The 18424-nt window shown below is 44.9% G+C and overlaps 6 protein-coding genes across 16 annotated transcripts in view; 3 read left to right on the top strand and 3 right to left on the bottom strand.

Moving 5' to 3' along the window:
• Window positions 1–1619: 1619 nt before the first annotated feature.
• pnpla8 (patatin-like phospholipase domain containing 8) lies at window positions 1620–9201 on the bottom strand. 11 transcript variants are annotated; one of them, XM_088285633.1, is made up of 13 exons: window positions 9069–9201; window positions 8903–8997; window positions 7958–8134; window positions 7617–7667; window positions 5366–6250; window positions 5144–5293; window positions 4929–5080; window positions 4746–4840; window positions 4498–4669; window positions 4364–4421; window positions 3714–3908; window positions 2674–2869; window positions 1620–2496 (listed from the first exon to the last, which is right to left on the bottom strand). In XM_088285633.1, exons 5-13 carry the CDS (start codon window positions 6233–6235, stop codon window positions 2222–2224), a joined length of 2163 nt encoding a protein of 720 aa, XP_088141759.1. In that variant the 5' UTR covers window positions 6236–6250; window positions 7617–7667; window positions 7958–8134; window positions 8903–8997; window positions 9069–9201; the 3' UTR covers window positions 1620–2221. The 11 variants fall into 11 exon arrangements, 10 of the variants coding, with proteins under 10 accessions (XP_088141759.1, XP_088141721.1, XP_088141713.1 ...); XM_088285595.1 differs by having other exon boundaries at window positions 7958–8114; XM_088285587.1 differs by having other exon boundaries at window positions 7958–8114; window positions 8903–9023; window positions 9069–9195.
• Window positions 6464–6949, top strand: LOC148341130 (A-kinase anchor protein 14-like). Its single transcript, XM_088287888.1, has one exon. It carries the CDS (start codon window positions 6464–6466, stop codon window positions 6947–6949), a length of 486 nt encoding a protein of 161 aa, XP_088144014.1.
• On the top strand, window positions 7805–8194 carry LOC148341129 (A-kinase anchor protein 14-like). The gene has a single exon (XM_088287887.1). It carries the CDS (start codon window positions 7805–7807, stop codon window positions 8192–8194), a length of 390 nt encoding a protein of 129 aa, XP_088144013.1.
• A 100-nt stretch (window positions 9202–9301) lies between the features above and the next one.
• On the top strand, window positions 9302–11312 carry LOC148341127 (dnaJ homolog subfamily B member 9-like). The gene is made up of 3 exons (XM_088285673.1): window positions 9302–9435; window positions 9702–9948; window positions 10392–11312. The coding sequence occupies exons 2-3, from the start codon at window positions 9732–9734 to the stop codon at window positions 10814–10816; spliced, it is 642 nt and encodes a 213-aa protein (XP_088141799.1). The 5' UTR covers window positions 9302–9435; window positions 9702–9731; the 3' UTR covers window positions 10817–11312.
• Window positions 11313–11683: 371 nt separating this feature from the next.
• Window positions 11684–15726, bottom strand: akr1b1.2 (aldo-keto reductase family 1, member B1 (aldose reductase), tandem duplicate 2). The gene is made up of 10 exons (XM_088285660.1): window positions 15543–15726; window positions 14057–14224; window positions 13774–13890; window positions 13627–13704; window positions 13306–13428; window positions 12746–12852; window positions 12584–12665; window positions 12367–12450; window positions 12226–12308; window positions 11684–12142 (listed from the first exon to the last, which is right to left on the bottom strand). Exons 1-10 carry the CDS (start codon window positions 15723–15725, stop codon window positions 12100–12102), a joined length of 1068 nt encoding a protein of 355 aa, XP_088141786.1. The 5' UTR covers window position 15726; the 3' UTR covers window positions 11684–12099.
• A 1010-nt stretch (window positions 15727–16736) lies between these two features.
• mdfic (MyoD family inhibitor domain containing) overlaps window positions 16737–18424 on the bottom strand; it is a 134403-nt gene continuing 132715 nt past the window's right edge. The window contains exon 11 of the transcript XR_015842000.1: window positions 16737–16914. The gene's annotated coding sequence lies outside the window, so the exon portion shown is untranslated. The remainder of the gene's footprint in view (window positions 16915–18424) is intronic.

The following is an 18424-nucleotide window of genomic DNA, read 5'->3' as shown; positions in this document are numbered from 1 at the left end:
TTACTGTGGCAACCACGGATTTTACAAGCTGTTTTTCGTGGACAACTATAATATTACTGCTTCTCGACAATTTTGGGGGTTAAACAAAACATTTGTTGGAGCCATATTACAATATTACATTTTTAAAAAATATAATACATACATATACAAGCCTACAAGTATTTTCTCCCCCTCCTACTGCTTAAGGGCATCAGACCATGCAGAAAACATGGTGACATCTACTTCACCATGAGGCATGCTCACTCCTCAAGTGTAAACAAGCTCCACTTCGTCATATAAATTGCATGCCACAACACTCCCGCCGGCGGAGGATCATTCGCTTAAGTGTCTAATGAGGCCGACCGTGAGGAGAGGCTCACGTTTTAGACATGGAGATCTCTGCATGATTTCATTTTTCTTTTTTTGGAAAGAGATGTGCATGCACGGCTCGCCGGTGACACATAAGCAACATCTCGCTGCACTTTTGCACTGGGATGCTGCAGACAGTGTTGACTCAGGCTTGTTTGTTTTTTGCAGGTGTGTGCGCCTGCAAGAAGAAATGAGTAGAAATGTGTTGAGCGACACTTATGTGCCAAAAAAAAGAAAAAAAAAAAACTATTTTGCTGATGTGCTAACAGTGGCGTCTCCCTTTCCACGCCTTCTTACAGGAGGCCTCAACCGTTCATTTATGATCAAGCTCGTCATTTACAAGATGGCAAACCAAACACTTTCATTTGACTTTTCCGGCCTGGTGTGATCTGCACGGCGCGCTTTCCATCCAGTTTGTGTGTATTACACTGTAATAGCAGAAGCCAACTTTGAGAAGAACCAGACACCTGCTCTTAAACTGTTAGTGTTAAGTTTACACTTCAGGCCTCCCGAGTGACCAGATCATCTCCTTACCAACAGCCTACCACGCGGAAGATCAAAATATCAAGCGCAAAATACACAATTCGGGAGAAAGTGAGGAGCATTTCTCAACATTTTTCTTTGTGAAACGGCATCAGACATTTAAAGCTAAATAAGCAGTTGGGCATTGAGGCAGACATTATATTGCACATTGAGAAAACTGACAAGTGGAGCAGTTGCTAAGGAACGCCGAGAGACAATTCTGCCCATTTTCTTTTTTTTGCACTCCAGCAAAAAGCGTGGGAGGGAGAAAGACAGCTTCTGCCACTCCACTCCACTTCGACGGAGGAATGCGCGGATGTGTAACTTTGTCACGCCTCGTCATGTAAACACAGCCCAGCGAGAGCATCGACTTAACCGTAGCCACATCGTGCTCATCTCACCTTCACCTCGTTTGTCTCGCTCGGCCCGATGTGGGAGAGGGGGGGGGGCTTAAGACCACGGTTGGCACTTCACCTGCAAAAGTAGTCATGTCAACTCAAAAGTGTCATCGAACATCAACCCCTCCCCCCAAAAAAAAAATTAATTAACACTTATTAATGAACAATAACAAAAATTAAAAAAATACTTTTGCACAAAACTAGTCCAAAAAGTTCAAATCAACTTGAGGTCTACTCCAGGCTATGTCGACGGTGGGTGACCCCGACTGACCTTACTTAATGAACCCAAAGTACATAAGCATGTACAATTTACACAAGCTTAGCATTATCAGACAGCTTTTTAAAGACGACTCCAGTGATAAAAGTGTGACTTTATTGAGAAAGTGGTGCATCCTATTCTAAAAACAAACATGTGCAGTGACTCATATGTATCTGGTGCACTTTTTTTTGTAAATGTGCCACATTGTGAAATGTCTCCCATGATGACAAAATATCGAAAAGCCTAAAAGTGTAAGTTGGATTTAAATAAACAAATCACATCAAATATTGACATGCCTAAAGGTTACGAATGAACACTTCCAAGGAGCACGACATCTTTTGGTTTTTTTCATTTGGAGTTAGAAACAGGCAATCATGATCAGCTCTCCATGTGCATTATTTTAGCTAAATGTATGAAGATGACTAATCAAACAATATTTACAGCTTTATCAAAACCATCAGTCAGAGCATTTTTTTTTATGTAATACACCCGTGAGGTTCAAGCCTGCACCTTCCAGCGACCCACGTCTCATCATAATGCGTGAACATGCATGCTCAGTACATGCTAGTGGTCCTGTTAAATTCATTTTTTTCAAAGTTAATGTAAACAATTCATTGCAAAACTGCCTACCTGCCAATTTGTTTTCTTGGGATCCTCAGCAAACTATTGGCAGCATCTTACCTTAGCAGACTAGTTAAAGTTTGGAGGTGAAAGGAGGTCCCTCGTACATGTCCGCCTTGAGCTTGGCCCACTCGGCCAGTCTCTGGATGCTGCTTTTCTCCCGCGTCAGCACGCCGGCCGCCTTGCGCAGCTTGGCGTCGTTGCGCTCCAGGTAGCGCTCGCCTTCGCCCATGAGGAAATTCAGCTTGTCCACGCGGCTCTCGTTCAGCGGCACGTCCTCGCTCATGCGCGGGTTGAAGCGGAAATACGTGTCCGGAGGCAGGAGGGCGTCCAGCATGGTGTGCACTTCTGAACAAAGAACATGCATTTCGCTCAATGACGCAAACTTTCAAGAAATAAGACGCATATTTGACTAGAACTTGTGATTCCATTACTATTTTGCATTTTTGATGTATTCGGTGGATTAAAATACATTTCTTTATACATTCTGGGCTACTTTAGTTGAAAAGATTTGTCCCACGGCACCTTCGGTATCTGTGGCACTGCTGATGACGTTGGTGAGCTTGTCTTTGAGGCTGGTGTAGGTGGTGCCGTTCTTTCCCGCCACCTCGTGCCGCCCGGTGCCAAGAGAGAGCACGCACTGCAGCGGCGTGTCGGGCCACAGGCTCTTACACTCGTGGATGGCCAACGCCGTGGGGTTGTTGATCAGGAGGCCGCCGTCCTACCCGACGACAAAGACAAACACGTTAGAGAGCTGAAGCCGTACTTGTAACAGCTTGTCACAAGTCAAGTACCTCCTCGCTTGTTCTAGTAGCTGACCTAAATAATGCCAACAGTGGGGTGGGGGTGGGGGGGCCTGACACAAAAAGACACGATGAAAGGATGCCGTCCGTTTTCCGGTTTATTGCTTCTGTTATTTGTCAGGCTGTCCCTGCATCCAGTTCTGGTTCTTCTGCAAGAGTGTTTTTTTTTTCTGTTTTTTGCTGGAATAAATAAAGATGGAGAGTGTGACATACGAGCGGCTCAGGGTTAAAGGTCGCTTTCAACATCACTGCATTGCTCTCTTCTTTCAAATGGGCATCACATACGACCAAAACATTGAAAACATTAAAAATAATTTTCATAGTTGGGGAAAAAAAACTCATCTCAAATGCAAATATGAAGAGATTTACATCATCAGGAAGCTAAGGTCAGACAGAAACGTCAACTTTGTACAGTATGTCGCATTCTAGCAAATATCGCCCTGTGTGTTGAAAAGTGGAGGAGCAGTGCGAGAGTGGTGGGCGGTTGCGGCTGCACAAATTGTCAATGTGACGCTACTCGGGTCCATGTGGAATGTGGCGCACAACGCAGTCTCACACTCAAAATCTTTCCAGCACTTCTGACATGACTTGAAGGGGTGATGAGAACAAACGAAATGTGCCACGGACTTCAGTGTATGCAAAACACTTTGTGGATGAATAAAATTTCTAATTGCAGCAAATGTGATGCTTCTGAGTTGTCAACTCAAATCGCCATACAAACTGCGGCCGCTTTGATGCAATTGTCCGAGCGGCTCGTCATACCTGATGGAGATCTTTCCCAAGGACGTATTCCTGGAAGTAACCTGGCGCTGCAGACGACGCCCTGATGGCTTGCCACATTTTGTATTTGCAGTCTCCTGGGTAGTGCGACCTCACTCCTGGCATCAGCCGGTAGTTTCGGAACACAAAGGCCTTGAGAGGCAGGCCCCTGTTCACCAGGGTGCTCACTGCTGACACCTGGTGGACAAAATGGAAACTTAAAGTCTTTTTCTTTTTTTTTTTGGAAATATCAAAAACAATAATACTTTGGCGCCACCTTGTGTAATCTTGGTGGTGGTGTTCATTTCAAAATATCTTGCGTGTTTTTTCCCCATCTCGAAATGAGATTCCCTATTTTAATGGCGGGACTTGAATGCACCATGCCCATTTGGGACATCAGTTTGGGCTAGCGTAGCTTCTAGTTACCATTATTTGTCCTCCAAGTATGCTAAAGTTGTCCCAACTTGAGGACAACGCGCAAACAAGTACAAAGGCCTTCAACTGGAAATCGAGGATAGAAAACGTGTTTGAGCATTTATTCCATATCAAGGATACGGAATAAATGTTCATTCATCTTAAGGTTGTACAAATAATAGGAGAAAAACGACTAGTGGTGGAAGAACTAGTTAATTGTCTTACTAGTGAGGACTTACTTTAGGACAGTTTGGATCTCTGGCACTTTCGATCATGCGTCCCTCACCCATGCGTTCCCTGAACAAAAGACATTTATGTCGGACAAACTGGCGTGGAATTGGAGAAGAATTAAAAAAAATGACGAAGCGCTGACTTGAGGATGTTTTCCCAGATTTCGCTGTCGTAGAAAGCGTGGCTCCAGCCCATCTTGACGGCCCCGACGATGACATTCTGCTTGAAGACGTCCGAGCCCAACTTCCGGTACATCTGCTCGCAGTCTTCGAGGGGGATCTGAAAAATCCCCAGCATGAAAGCCAAGATGGCACCTAAAAGCAAACAAAAAGAAGCCGACTGAGGCAAGACGATCGTTTCCGTGTCCGTGCCGGGATGACGACCGAATACCTGTGCTGACTCCACAGATGTAATCAAAGAGCTGGTGGACTCGTTTTCCAGTCAGATTCTGCAGTTTGAGGAGCGTCTGCAAGGCGAGTAGACCTCTGCGTCCAAAAAGCAATGCACACAAATGAGAGCGTTTTTTTTGGGGGGGGGGGGGGGGGGGGGGGGGATTTTTATCTGATTTTATACCTTGTCCCGCCTCCATCTATGGCCAGGACTCGGATTCCTCTGCCTTTCACCGGCTCGGTGTAGCCGACCAGAGCCAGTGACTCTCTCACAGCAGACTGCAAGCGCAGGTCTGTGGCCTGACGCAAACGCAGCAGGCATGGGATCGCTTTCTCCTAGAAAACCAACAAAAGAGTTTTGAAATGACTGAAAACACTTGGAAAATGTTTCCTGCTCACCTTGATGGCCACGCCACGCGTCTCAGGGAAGTCCAGCAGGTGACAGCTGAGTTCCTCCACACGACTGGTGAGGAGCTGGACGTCATTCACTCTCTGCAGACCTTTCACAAGCGCTCTGGTCCGGTTGTCAACACTCACCCTGGCGAGTATCTGCAAAGACAACGCATCAGCGTGATCATTTTGCACTAAAAGCCCTTCAAGCGACGGAATTATCTTGATGACCTTCTCCCTTTGAGCCAAAAGTTGCTGCTGCTTGGCCTCATCCGCCTTCTGATCTTCACTGTCCACCTTCTCCACAGAAGCCTCCACTACCCTGGCAGCAGGGAGCTTGTCTTTCTCGACACTTTTGGCGTCCCCTCGGAATTTGGGCACCAGCGGAGCGATGTAGTGTCCCACAAAAGCTTGGACACTTGGACGAGGGTAGGACAGATAGTGGGTAAAACCTTTTTTGGGGGAGCTGGGCAGAAGCGGAACGGATGGAGCTTTGCTTTCTTTTGCAGGGGAGTCAGATGGAGGTTTGGCGTCTCGGTGACTGAGGTCTTCCGATGGAGGCGAGGCAGCGGGTGCATCGATGCTCTTGGACGCTGCCGCCGGAGACAAAACTGGGATATGGTCGCCACTTTTGCGAGGAAAGCTCTCACCGTTCTGCGGGCGCTTGTTTTCTCCTTCCTCCCCGTGCGTGCCCATGCCAAAGTAAGTGTTGATGTGCTGGGCTAAAGTATTGTATGTCTCGTCCATGTTGGTTGGGTGGAAGAGCTGCGCTGTGTGCTGTAAGGACGAGACGGGAACAGACACCTCTGAAGCGGAGCTGGAACTCGTGGCTGCGACGAGGGGCTTTTCTGCAGCTTGCGCTTCTTTCTTGTCATCTTCTGCTACACATTTAGCACCGTCTGCCTCTCCAGTGGTGGCTTTAGGAGACAACGAGACATCCAGGTCCTTCGATGCGACCTTCTCAGCTTTGACCAGAACCTTTTCAGCATGGACGCCGTCCACCGCAGGGTTGCCAGGCTTGAGACGGGAGAACTTGGAGATGAGGTCGGTGCTTCCTACTGCCTTGGTGACGCCGTCTAGTGTGATCCTGATCCGCGACATGCGTCCGGCAGCTCACTGAGAGCAAAAGTGGAGAGGACACGGGTTAGTAATTCACACTGTCCAAAAGTCTCAACTTTGCAGTACTCAATCAGTAATAGTTTGTTGTTGCAATACAAGAGAGACCATTAGGGGGCTCTGTGACATTTCTAATGCGGTTGGTAGTCATGGAAACAGACCAAGCAAATGAAAGCCGCCGCTTCCTCTAAACACACACTAAAACCTCTGACAATGGATGATCATCGTCCTGCACCTCGTCTTAATTTACCAGCCGAATCGAGTGAACTCATCAAAATCCTGCGCGAGAGAGACCGCGACCCACACGAAGAACACATCAAGTGGGTCACGGCCCAAGACTTTACCGTGGAAGTGGGCAAAGAGCAGATTGCAGAGTATATTCGGACGTGGGAGTTGAAACCTCCCTGGATTTACAGTCTGGACATCTTGTGCTCGACAGAAGATGAACATCAAATCTACCACCACTACAGGGCTCGCTTCAGCAGTCCGTCCTCGCAGAAGCCAATTCAGGGGACGGCGAGCGTCTACTTCGCCGTCCAAGTACCAAAGGTTGGACCGCAAACGGAGCCGGTCGACGTCCACTTTGTAGTGGAGTCGCACAGGTTGGTACACACGCCGGGGAGGACCCGCTTCACTGATAAGTGGCTGGTGTGCATTATTGAGAAGAAAGCTGCGCTAAGAGAAGCAATTCAATTTTGACAATTCAGAATATCGGAACAAGACAAACCACGAATGAGACATCATCATCATCATCATGCCACTGTGAACACTAAATGGAAACGAGCAATTAAACTGTCTAAGACGGATCAACCGCATTGGCAAGCGCTTCTCAAATTGCACGAACACGAGATAGCAAAACCCACAACGACGTCGGCAATTACCTACCAAAACATGAACAAACGAAATGCATTCATTCACTGAGTGCTGCGCTACGAGCAACGTCAACGCCAACTCGAAAACAGGAAAAAGACAGGAAATTGCGTAAAAGACGACGCTTCCGCTGTTACAAAAATAACCATGAAAAAAAAACAATAACCATAAAATTATTCGAAAATAAGACGCGTACGATAGATACAGAATACATTTAAATATTATACACCAAAAGAAAAAAATATTTAGAGGTTGGACGTTGGCATATGGTATGGACTTCAGAAAGTAATTGTTGCACACACGTGTACATTCGATAAACTAAACTAAAAAATTATTCGAACGTAAATCTGGTGTAACCTACATAATATACATCTAAAATTCTTGTTCCTCTTTGAATCCAATAGTTTTGATGACATTTCTGTGTAATTGAGCAATGCGCATCGCCAAATTAATGAAGAAGCCGAAAGAACAGACACGTAACATGAAGTTGATTTACCTTAATGATAGCGACAAGCTAATGTCCGCACCAAAACGTCACGTGTTCACCCTTTAAAACAAAAAACAAAACCATTATGTCATCGACAACGACGAGCACAAGAAAACTTTTAATACCTTTACACAATGCAAATGGGTCCGTCAACATTGCTGTCAAGTGACTAAAATAAAATATATTAAAAAAAAAACATGCTTTGGGTGTCTGCCAAAGACTTCACTGTGGAAGTAGGCAAAGAGCAGATCGCGGAGTTTATCCAAACATGGGAGCTGAATCCGAACTGGATATACAGCCTGGACTTTCTCTACTGGACCGAAGAGGAGGAACTGACATCTTACCATTACCTGGCGAATTTTAGCACCCCATCGCCGCAGGTGCCCATCCCCACAGCGGCTGGCGTCTACTTCGTGGTAGATGTCTCCAAAGTCGAACCGCAAACGGAGCCTATCGATGTGCACTTTGTCGTGGAGTCCAACAGGCTCATGCACAAACCTGGCGGGACTGAATTCACGGAGAAGTGGCTGTTGGACATTATAGAAAGCAAGATTGCAGCAAGTGAAGCAATGCGCAACTTATGTTGATGGATCCACTTGTTTCGAGCAATCGCATTATAGACACAGACACACCTCTGATAAATAACCAATGTTGGAAAATTCATGAATCGTATCTGTGCAAGGGTACCTTCTCAGGTGTATTGAGTAGTGTACAAATCATCTCAACTGTGTTGAATGAACTCTCGTGTATATATTAGGTGCATAACTTAAAACATGTCTGCCAAACAAACTGTCCATTGTTTCCCTTAAAAAGGGTCAAGTGTTGAAATGCATTCATTGTCAAAGCAAATGCAACACAGCCAGTAGGCTGCATTTTAAAAGACAGACAATAAAGAAAATGCACTGTGCGCATCAACATGGGTAAAGTTGACTTATAATGTAAATACCATAGGGAAGTTCACTAGCAGAATATTTACAAAACTGCATTATGTAATTTTCCCAATACCAGAGCGGGGCACTTGACCCTTTTTTTGCAGGTCACTCCCCCGCCCTCCGACCACAACCTTCCGCCCCGGTCACGGACTGCCCAGCTCTGCCCAATGCCACTCCAAAGGGCAGGCAGGAGTGGCATCATAGTGGCAGAAAAACAAAACATACACTGCCTACTTTGATAATTATACATACAAATGTATGTCCAATTCATCCCATTGCAGCTTACTGTTTTGTTCTTTTTGCGAAAGGTAGTTCTTGCATTACTTTGGACGTTTATTTAGATGATTATAAATATGCAAATACCAGAAAGTACAGCATGGCTCTGCAGAATGCTGAGGTGGTCATTTTAGTTGCAGGCGCATCTCAGACCGTGTGGATCCAGCAAAACAGTCCCAGACCTACTCAAACAGCATAAAAAGAAATCCTGCATGATAAAGATGTAAAAGTTTGATTATTCAGTTCATAGCACCTTCTTCCAGTCTTTAGTAGTTCACTGGTAGTGTTTTAAGACTCAGAAAAGGCTTTCTTGCTGCAACTTGACCTTTCACATCTATCTTTCTTATGTAAAATACAAACGACACGTCGTTTCAGCAAAACGAAACCGGAAGTACTCCAAAACGTTATCTTGAGTCATCTGTTCCGCGAAGCTACGTGGACAACTTCCACCAATCAAAGGGATTTGCGTCACTGCGTCGGCGGAATGGACCAATAGCGTTGCGAGTCGTGGTGCTCGGGCTCAGGAATGCATTTCGTCAACAAACGTTAGCTTGCGGTTTCCTATCAGCTGGAGCCGTCAGCACTCGGCAGTGTCCCCGGCTGCTTCTTCGGTGACCCAGGTAAGCTGCACTTGCCCATTTAGATCATAATTACTTAACTGCTGTTTAAAAAAAAACTTTATGTGGAATTTAGGCTAGCCAGACGTGCTCATTCACCCAAAAATAGCGAGTTGTCATTTTCTGGAGCCAGTAAACGTCTTGATTCGGAAGGGTGGCGTTTTATAACTTTACAAAAAACAGTTGGCTGCAACGCTTCATGAGTCTTACTATATTATGCACACCTACATATAATTGCGGCGTAACAAAGTTGTGAACGTCTGTTAAAGGTGCTGAACAAAAGAAGCCCCAAAGCAGTGATGGCCACGGTGCAGTGCGTGTTGCTGCTCGCCTTTCACATCTTGCTCATCTCCGAGTTCATATTGGCCAAGAGGGACTACTACGACATCCTGGGGGTGCCAAGAGACGCCTCGGAGCGCCAGATTAAGAAAGCCTTCCATAAACTGGCTCTCAAGTACCACCCGGACCGAAACAAGGGCCCGGACGCCGAGGCCAGGTTCAGAGAAATAGCTGAGGGTAAGAAGAAAACTTTTTGCATTCCGAGGATGAGCAGCAATGTTGTAGTTTCTGCTAATTATCCAATTTCGTGTGTGTTGGGTGGGTTATTGTCTCAATTCTGCAAAATTCAAAACGGCACACGAAGACACATTTACTGAACAAGGCTATGGCCAAAAGTGTCAACAAATTGTCAGAGATGGGCAATTGAACCATTTTTTTCCCGCCGACGAAGGAAAAAAAAAAAAGCACCGTGCACTTTTTCTGATTATGGTCTTCTTATTAGTTTCCTCTTTCTTCTTCTCCAGAAATAAATAAGTACTCACTGTTGGTGTTAATCGAACCCTTTTTTATAATTTGTCAACACTGGCCCAAAAATGGGCATCCGTCCGTGCCAGACTGCCCCGCTCTGCAAATTGCATACACGCAACTGAAAAGCCAATGTCTCCTTTGTTTTGAATCAGCGTACGAGACGTTATCAGACGACAAGAGGCGGAGAGAGTACGACCAGTTTGGCCACGGCCCGTCGGCTCACGGCGGAAGCGGCAACTACAACTTCCGGTCGTTCAATGTCGATGACCTCTTCAAGGACTTTGACTTTTTCGGTCAGCAGCAACACTTCCACTCCCATCATCAAGCCCACCAGAAGAGGTTCTTCCGCGAGGCCACAGGGAACCAACAGAGGCGGCCCTTCGGAGGAAGAGGAGGCGGAGGAGGAGGAGGAGGGGGACTGTTTGATGACATGTTTGAGGACTTGGAGAAGATGTTCTCCTTTAACGCGCACGCTACCAGGAGCGACGGCAGATTCCAGCGCTCAGCCAAGCAACACTGCAGGACAGTGACGCAGAGGAGGGGCAACATGGTGACAACCTTCACCGACTGCTCCTGAGGGGCAAACACACTCACGGGACACTGCTGGGTTTAGTTTGGAAATTGATGCTAATTTATCACGAGGCTTTTGGTGAATTTCACAATGAGATTTGTATTCAAGGAACAAAGTGTGTTTTCAATCACTTCCAATGAGGTCAGCTTGTTTACATAAGGAATCGACATAAGCTCGCGCATTATTTGCTTCAAGCTTGCGAACAAGTGGGGACTGAATAAGAAGTTTGAATTTAAAAACAAACAAAAAAAACAAGCACTTATTTTATGTATGCCTGGAGATGTTTTTCAATATTTTCATGTTCAAAACAAAAACCTCAAGCTGATCATGTGCAATACTCAGCACTTTATGCTCTTCATGTTGCCTATTATGCAAAGACAGTGCTGTTTCAAGAATCATTGTCTAAACGTCTGCACTTTGTGTGTGTGTGTGTGTGCGCGCGCGTGTTGTGTGATTGGATGATGGTTGGAAAAGGAATAAAAAAAAAAAACGTTGCAATAGAACGTGGCTCATTATTCCCAATCTGTGAGTTATTTGTTTAGAAAATAAACTTGCAAGTGGCATTACTGCACAAATGTCCAGAATATAAAAGAAATAATTGTAATAAAACCTGTAACGGAGTAGAATGTGAGGATGGCGACCTCAAGCGGACAAAAATAATAACTGCACCCAACATGCTGGTTTCCTACATTTTCTTTTATCCAACACAAAAACAAGCCATATTCGACTGCTGATTTATTTTTTTTAAGGAATAAGGTTTCGTTGAGCCTTAAGAGCTCAGTCAGATGCTCTAAATTGGCTGACACTTAATAGATTATCTTTTTTTATTGGTCAGCAATGAAAGATTTCAAACACCTCAGACAAATCCCAATACACGCTACCATCTGCATTTTATTGAGTCCAACTAATTTTGGCACGGACATTTACTGACCTCGCGTGCTTATTACGAGCATAAACGGCGGCCGATCCCGAGCACGGCACACACGGGAGAAGTGAAAACAAAATGAGGCAACGCCATCACAAGTAGCACGCGTGACTCAGCAATGCCAACAGTCACAAGTGCCACATATGACTTGCAAATAAGAGGAAGTGCAATCAATGCAACACGCAAGGAGAAAATGTATAGTGCTAGATATTGAAACATTTCAAACTTGGTTGCCCTCGCCATCGATTACGAAAAAAAAAAAAAGAGTGCGAAATATTTGTCAGGTCGGTAACAGTACCCCCGCAGTGCACAACAGAAATGAAAGCGGCAACATTCAGCATTGGCGCTTGCCGCGTTTTCCACATCAGAACTCGGCGTGGAAAGGGTAGTCCTTGTGTTTGACGCTCCTGAAGGCCAAGGAGAATAAAAGCGCGTTTGAAAAAGACGCTACACACCCAACGAAAGCTTCCCGAGGCTTCGACACACTCACCAATGCATCCCGCAGACGCGCCAGTTGCGATTGAAGCCCAAAATGGTTTTCATGTCCTCGTCGCTCAGCTGGAAGTCAAACACCTGCAAACATTGTCGTCAGCGCAACGTGCCAGACAAAGATGAGCGTGTCGCCTCTTACCTGGAAATTCTCCTGGATGCGGTGAGGCGTGATCGATTTGGGAATCACAATCACGTTCCGCTGGATGTGGAAGCGGATCAGGATCTGATTTTTAAATCCAAAGTTAAGACGACAGCGGAACACATTTGCGATTCCCCCACCCAATATTGCGATTTTCGCGAGATTCATAAATAAAACCCGTCATAGAAACCAGATGTCGCTTTCATTGCTGCTGTACCTGAGCAGACGTTTTGTTGTGCTTTTTGGCAATTTTCTTGATATTGGGATCCTCCAAAAGCGACGGGTCGTCGGGTTTCGCCCTGCAACGCGCGGCCGGCGGACTTTGTTACTCCGAAAACGGGCCGGACACAAGCCAACTTTGACGGCAAGCGAACCTCACCAAGGTCTGTCGGGCGAGCCGAGGGGACTGTAGGCGGTCACGCTGATGCCCTTCCAGTGGCAGTAGTTGATCAGCTTGTCCTGGCACAAGAACGGGTGGCACTCCACCTGCAGGCACGCATGCGCAAATCAAGTCACCACTTCCGTCAAGCAGCGCACGGCTGGGGCGGGAAGGGCTCCCTAAAATGTTCCTTGCTTGATTTGTGAGTGCAAAAACCTCTCCAATCGTGTCTGCTTTTTGCAAAAACACAAAATGGCGCATGTTCAGCATTGCTGCTGTTTTTTTGTACGATGGCTGCAGGGCAGAGAGGAGAAGAGAAGCTTCATTGAATACACGGCAAGATCAATCCAAGCCTAAACTTATTAGCTTAGCCTAAGGGGGGAAACTGCACCAAATTTAGAGGAATTAGAAAATCTTTGGTTTTCCTTCTCGGGAGGGAGAGAACATTGCAGACTACAACTACCCTTTAAGGACAGCACGACTATCATTTCTTTTTAGGGACGACTCTGCCATATTTATAGAAACGGAACATCAATATCGGTGATTACACGTCGATATACCTGGTTATTGGCAGGCTTGTACTTGAGGCCCGGCTTGTTGAGGAGGCGCTCAATTTGATCCCGGTTGAAATTGGAAACGCCAATGGCTTTGACCAGACCGGCATCGACCAGCTCCTCCATCCCCTAAATCACAAAACATTTACTTTCATCGTTTGTTTTTTCTCTGATCCTCTTCTATTCGTGTGCTCTGAGGAGCTCCACACGGCTCTGTAGCGAATGATCCACCTTTACATCATCAGCAAAATCTAATCATTCAAATCATCAGACTCCATGCATAAAAAGTACAATTTGATGACTTGTTTTGGCAAACCTTTAACTCACCTCCCATGTCTGCAGGTAGTCGGAATTATCAGCAATCGTTTCCTCGTTGCTGTCCAAAGGAAATGGGTCGTCGCCAGCCTTTATAATTACGAACAAATGATTTGAAAAAGCAATCGAGAACAACGGGATAACACTTGCCGTGTTTACCTTGAATCCCATTGGCCAGTGCACCAGATAGAGGTCGAGGTAATCCAGGTTGAGATCGCTCAGAGTCTTCTCGCAAGCTTTTCGAACCATGGGCTTTTCATGGAACGTGCACCACAGCTAAGGGACAAAAAGATGTGGCGCAGGAACATGAAGAAGCATCCGAAACAGGCGGTGGTCTTTCTTGTGTCATCGCAGCATCATCTGCTGGACTTGAAGGCTTCTTTCACGGCTTCATTGTCATAGCGCTGAGTGGGCTGAGAATTGACAAAAAAAAAAAACTTACCTTACTAACAATGAAAAGGTCTTCTCGTTTGACCACTCCATCCTTGATCATGGCGTGGATTCCCTCGCCCACCTCCACCTCGTTCTGGTAGATGAAGGCCCCGTCGATGTGCCGGTAGCCCGCTGATATCGCCGCTTTCACCGCCTCACTCACTTTCCCAGATTCAGACTTGAAAAAAGAATGACTAATTTAATATTTATTTTGAACATGCTTGCAGTACAAAAAAAAATTTAAGATAAAAGTGTCAAATATACAATTGATTGCATACGGAAAAAGAGCAGCATGAAAAAGAGCACGTAAAAAAGCTGCTACTTTCAAGGATAAGACAAATTATTCTTAAAAATCAGGCAAATGAAGATAACGGCAAATAATGCTTAATAATCAAGATATAAACCAGTTTTTAAAAGTCTACTTATACGAAAGTAGAAAACTTCCAAAAATACTTGGAATGGCGGTTCTTTTTATTTCTTTTTAACCTCGTGAGGCGAAAAATATCAAACATGACAGCTATTTGCCAGAGGGCTTCAAGAGACAGAAAAGTTATTGAAAAATACGAGCAGCCAGCAAGCAGCGTGTGGTCGGCCTTTATGTGTTGTTGCGTTGTCTTCTTCTGCTCCGGCCAGACAGCAATATTGAATTAAAAAAATGTCATCAGTTGCTTTAAGGATTGTATTTGCATTTCCCACAACGTATGAGCATTCGTGTTGACACGGCAAGCTAAAAGCTAGTTTTACCTACACAATTGTCCCAGTTTGACCTTTACTTTGCCTGGGAGTGGCATCAAAAAGTATGAAGCCTCTTTTTTTTTTTTTTTTTTTTAAACAAGAATTGGACACTATTTGTCAAAGCACTGCTTAATTTGAATTGGGATCACGTGGTCACATTTTGATCATCAAGTGAAGACCCATAAAATAAATATTACAAAAAAACCCCACCAAAGAGCAATAATGATTTGATTGCAATTCACTGCATATGCATCTAAAAAAACATGCAATGCACACATCCACAACCAATTGTGGTGAATACATGAAAAGAAAATATTTAAACGCCATTGCATGGTCACTTTCATTTTGAACGAATGCCACAATTTACATACTAATCTGTATTGCTGGCTCGCTAACCGTAAGAGTGAAGAAGATACACGACATGACGATGACAAGCGTCCACATCCGCAGTTTAAGGTCGCGAGGTGTGAAAGATTGCATAATCTAGCGAAACTCGAACGAATCCGCTCGCATCTTTCGAACCGTTCTTCCAATGCACACATTTAGGTTAGCATTAGCCACGGTTAGCTTTAAGCACCACAACGCATTTTCCGAGCGTGAGATGATTATTTTGGCGACTCGTTACGCAACGTCTAAATTTGACGGAACATTGCCACGCCTGTCTCCTATCGCGCATTTATTTCCCTTATCACTTGTACCCAGAGAGACAAACTAGTAACTTTCCACTAGATCCAAGAGAACAAAAGTAACGGATGACTCACTTTCCACGTCCCCAGCCCGATGATGGGCATGAGTGCATCGGTGTTGAGCTTCACGGATGTTGCCATTACTTTGGAAGGACGAGCGAAACTGTCAGCTTTGGGCTGGAGTGCAGGGCAACAGGTTGACTCAGTTCGAGTGTGTGTTCGTGTTTGTGTTTGTGTGGCCGAGCGGAAAAAAGGCATCGTCGATTGATTGGTGATGCCTTGCAGGTTGCCCCATGCGTGAAATCAAACGGTGCAGTGATTTGGCGATTTCGCGCACAGAAAAGACAACAGAGACACACGCAAATACTGTTACACACATATGGACTGTGATATTCCGAATTACATTTTTATTTCTAATAATATATTGTTTGATTACGCTGATTCATCACGCCTGAATTATTACGACGTTCTTGCTTTTTGCCACAAGAGGGAGACATTGCACCAGCCTTCACTTATGTCCTTTCATACTGATTTATTGTAACTAAACACAGAATATAGAAATACATTATCCTAAATAACACGTCCTTTGACATTTGGACGCGTGTACTTGATGCAAAGTCAGAAAAGCAGTTTGTTTTGGTGCAGGGAATGCTCATAATGAGAACTATAAAGGAAAACGCAATGAATTCATGAGATGTTAACAGATGAACAAAAACAAAAAACATGCAGTTCGAAATGATGTGGAAAAATAAGTAAAGGGGAATTCTAATTCTTAATAATAATAATGACAACAGCAATACTACTACCAGAACTAGTAGAGGAGCTCAAAAAGGTGCCATCGTTCCCAAAAGTTCTAAAATATTTACCATGATTGTCAGTCATTAATGACAAGTGGCGTTACATCGTGAAATGTAAATCAAACAAATCATTTCTTATCCTCGTCCTGGGATGTGGCTGAATCAAAATAATTGCGTCTTACAACTGGCCCTGGTGTTGCCTAATCAGGACTTACTGAATGTTAATAAAACCTTCTCCCTCGCACAGACTCGCACATTCCTCGCGCACACGCCCACGCCCACGCACGCACGCACACTCAGCGAGGAATAGTTGGCTTAAAATCAGATAAAACCTTACAGTTCTTTTACTGAGCCACGAGGAGAAGATAAGAGCTGCAGAGAAAAGTGCTACACATATATTTGGGGAGAGAAAAAAAAAAAAAACATACAAAGGCAAAAGTTGCAGGAGCGGTATTGCTGTGTACCTCACAATGTCTCCTCTGATCTTCTCGCCCGGCTGGACGTCTGCTTCTCCGGGTCCTCTTGCGCTTCTGATCTCACTTCAGACAGCCTCCAAACTGTCAAAGTGGCCCCGGAATCAAACGCGGTCACACGGCGCCTTCATCAAAAGCCCAAGACGCCGCTGCCGCTGTTTTGTGCAGGCCAAGCATCTATTAGAAGAAAAGGACGAGGGGAGAAAATGACCACATATTTGAACATGCTGTGTGAAATGAAGTGGCTCTCCAGAAGAGTTTGAACAGAAGTCACCTCACCTTTCCAACGGGAGCTTTAATGACACAAACTGTTATTTGACAAACGCAAGGGGTCGACAAAATACAAGCCAAGATGTGCGCAGAGGCCTTCTACTGCCACAAAGAGGCTTTTGTATTCATCCGATTGGGTTGCGCAACATTCTGTTGACCGTTTTACAAACGGCACCGTAGACGCCATTGGACGCTAATTCACGCAAGGTCGTTCTTCCAATTTAATCGCAGTCCCTTTTTACTGACTACAGGATGGGAAAAAAATGTGGTTCTATGGCCAAAAACAAATGGCATTCCTATTTCAAGAAATTCCGTCTGCGTTTCGAGTTGAGCACAGGAATCCCATTCAGCATGTTTGCGTGCATGCCTCAAGATGGGCCTGCGATCTAAATTGAAATTTCCCTTGATGCTATCAAATGTCCTGGCATCCATCATAGAAACTTAATCAAAAAAATAAAACCAATTTGGCGTGTTTATTTAACGACGTTTTAAGTGAAAGAAATTCCAGATCTGATTGAAACTTGTTGAAACGCAAACACTGAGGAGGTTAGGACAAAATGTTTGGTGTGTGCGCAGTTGAAATGAAAAATGAAAATGATTTTTGTGTGCATCTGATTTTAAAAATAATTTTTTTTTGTACGTGAGGCGTCCTCTTTCAGGTCCTTCACATCAGTTTGGTTCTTGATTGAGCACTTGGCGGTCTCAGGCGTCGCTTGGAGGAAAACAACCCAATGAGTGCTTTTCAATTTGCATGTCGACACACGGATGCGCCAAAGCTTTTTTTTTTTTTTTTTTTTTTAACCCCCGCTCAACATCGGGCGCCAAGTGTCCAGCCGGCCTCCTCCATTTTGTGACATCATGGTGGTCATTATGCAGATTTTTGCGCAACGACGTCGCCCAAAAAACAAGTACAAGGGCCCAATCAGCCTTGCGGCAAATTTTGAATGTCAAGACTTTATTTTTTTTTTTTTCGCTTCAAGCGCTTCCACTTTTACGGCTTTTAAGTGGCATCACATTGCCTTTGAGTTTTGACAACAGACGGCAATAATAATGTGGGGAAGTTGCAAAATGATCTGCCCAAAAATAAATCAACCATTATTCTTGGCAAATTAAGTACGATGCAGGAATTTCTGGCACGGACTGGCTGCTTCCTCCATGTGACAACAATCTCCTGTCTGCGCTGTGGGATTACTTCATTAACATCTTTCAAAAGTGTGCATTTGTGCTCAAATGAAAAAAAAAACATGGACATTTTCATTTTGCGGTTTGCTCGCTTTTGTTGCCAGCGAGGTATTAATGTGCATAATTGTGCTCGTACGCAGCGAGGCCATCGTGACTTGCCAGAATGAAAGCGACCCGGTGGAGAATATGGGTCAGCTGACGCAATTGCGCGTTTTTGCACTCAGCTCCAAAAAAG

Source organism: Idiotropiscis lumnitzeri, chromosome 2 (assembly GCF_059441095.1).
Source record: "Idiotropiscis lumnitzeri isolate Australia: NSW breed Sydney's pygmy pipehorse chromosome 2, RoL_Ilum_1.0, whole genome shotgun sequence".
Taxonomy (NCBI): Eukaryota; Metazoa; Chordata; class Actinopteri; order Syngnathiformes; family Syngnathidae; genus Idiotropiscis; species Idiotropiscis lumnitzeri.
Note: the sequence above shows the minus strand (reverse complement) of the source record. Positions and strands in the feature narration are given on the sequence as shown.

Excerpts from the sequence above, each read along its gene's own strand:
- LOC148341127 (XM_088285673.1), top strand. The coding sequence starts at position 9,732 with ATGGCCACGGTGCAGTGCGTGTTGCTGCTCGCCTTTCACATCTTGCTC. Across the intron at positions 9,949-10,391 it reads GTTCAGAGAAATAGCTGAGG|CGTACGAGACGTTATCAGAC; the intron begins GTAAGAAGAAAA and ends GTTTTGAATCAG.
- LOC148341129 (XM_088287887.1), top strand. The coding sequence starts at position 7,805 with ATGCTTTGGGTGTCTGCCAAAGACTTCACTGTGGAAGTAGGCAAAGAG.
- LOC148341130 (XM_088287888.1), top strand. The coding sequence starts at position 6,464 with ATGGATGATCATCGTCCTGCACCTCGTCTTAATTTACCAGCCGAATCG.
- pnpla8 (XM_088285578.1), bottom strand. The coding sequence starts at position 6,235 with ATGTCGCGGATCAGGATCACACTAGACGGCGTCACCAAGGCAGTAGGA. Across the intron at positions 5,081-5,143 it reads CGCGTGGCGTGGCCATCAAG|GAGAAAGCGATCCCATGCCT; the intron begins GTGAGCAGGAAA and ends TTGGTTTTCTAG. Across the intron at positions 4,841-4,928 it reads ATAGATGGAGGCGGGACAAG|AGGTCTACTCGCCTTGCAGA; the intron begins GTATAAAATCAG and ends TTTTGGACGCAG.
- akr1b1.2 (XM_088285660.1), bottom strand. The coding sequence starts at position 15,725 with ATGCCTTTTTTCCGCTCGGCCACACAAACACAAACACGAACACACACT. Across the intron at positions 13,891-14,056 it reads ACCTTTTCATTGTTAGTAAG|CTGTGGTGCACGTTCCATGA; the intron begins GTAAGTTTTTTT and ends TTTGTCCCTTAG. Across the intron at positions 13,429-13,626 it reads ACTACCTGCAGACATGGGAG|GGGATGGAGGAGCTGGTCGA; the intron begins GTGAGTTAAAGG and ends TTTGTGATTTAG.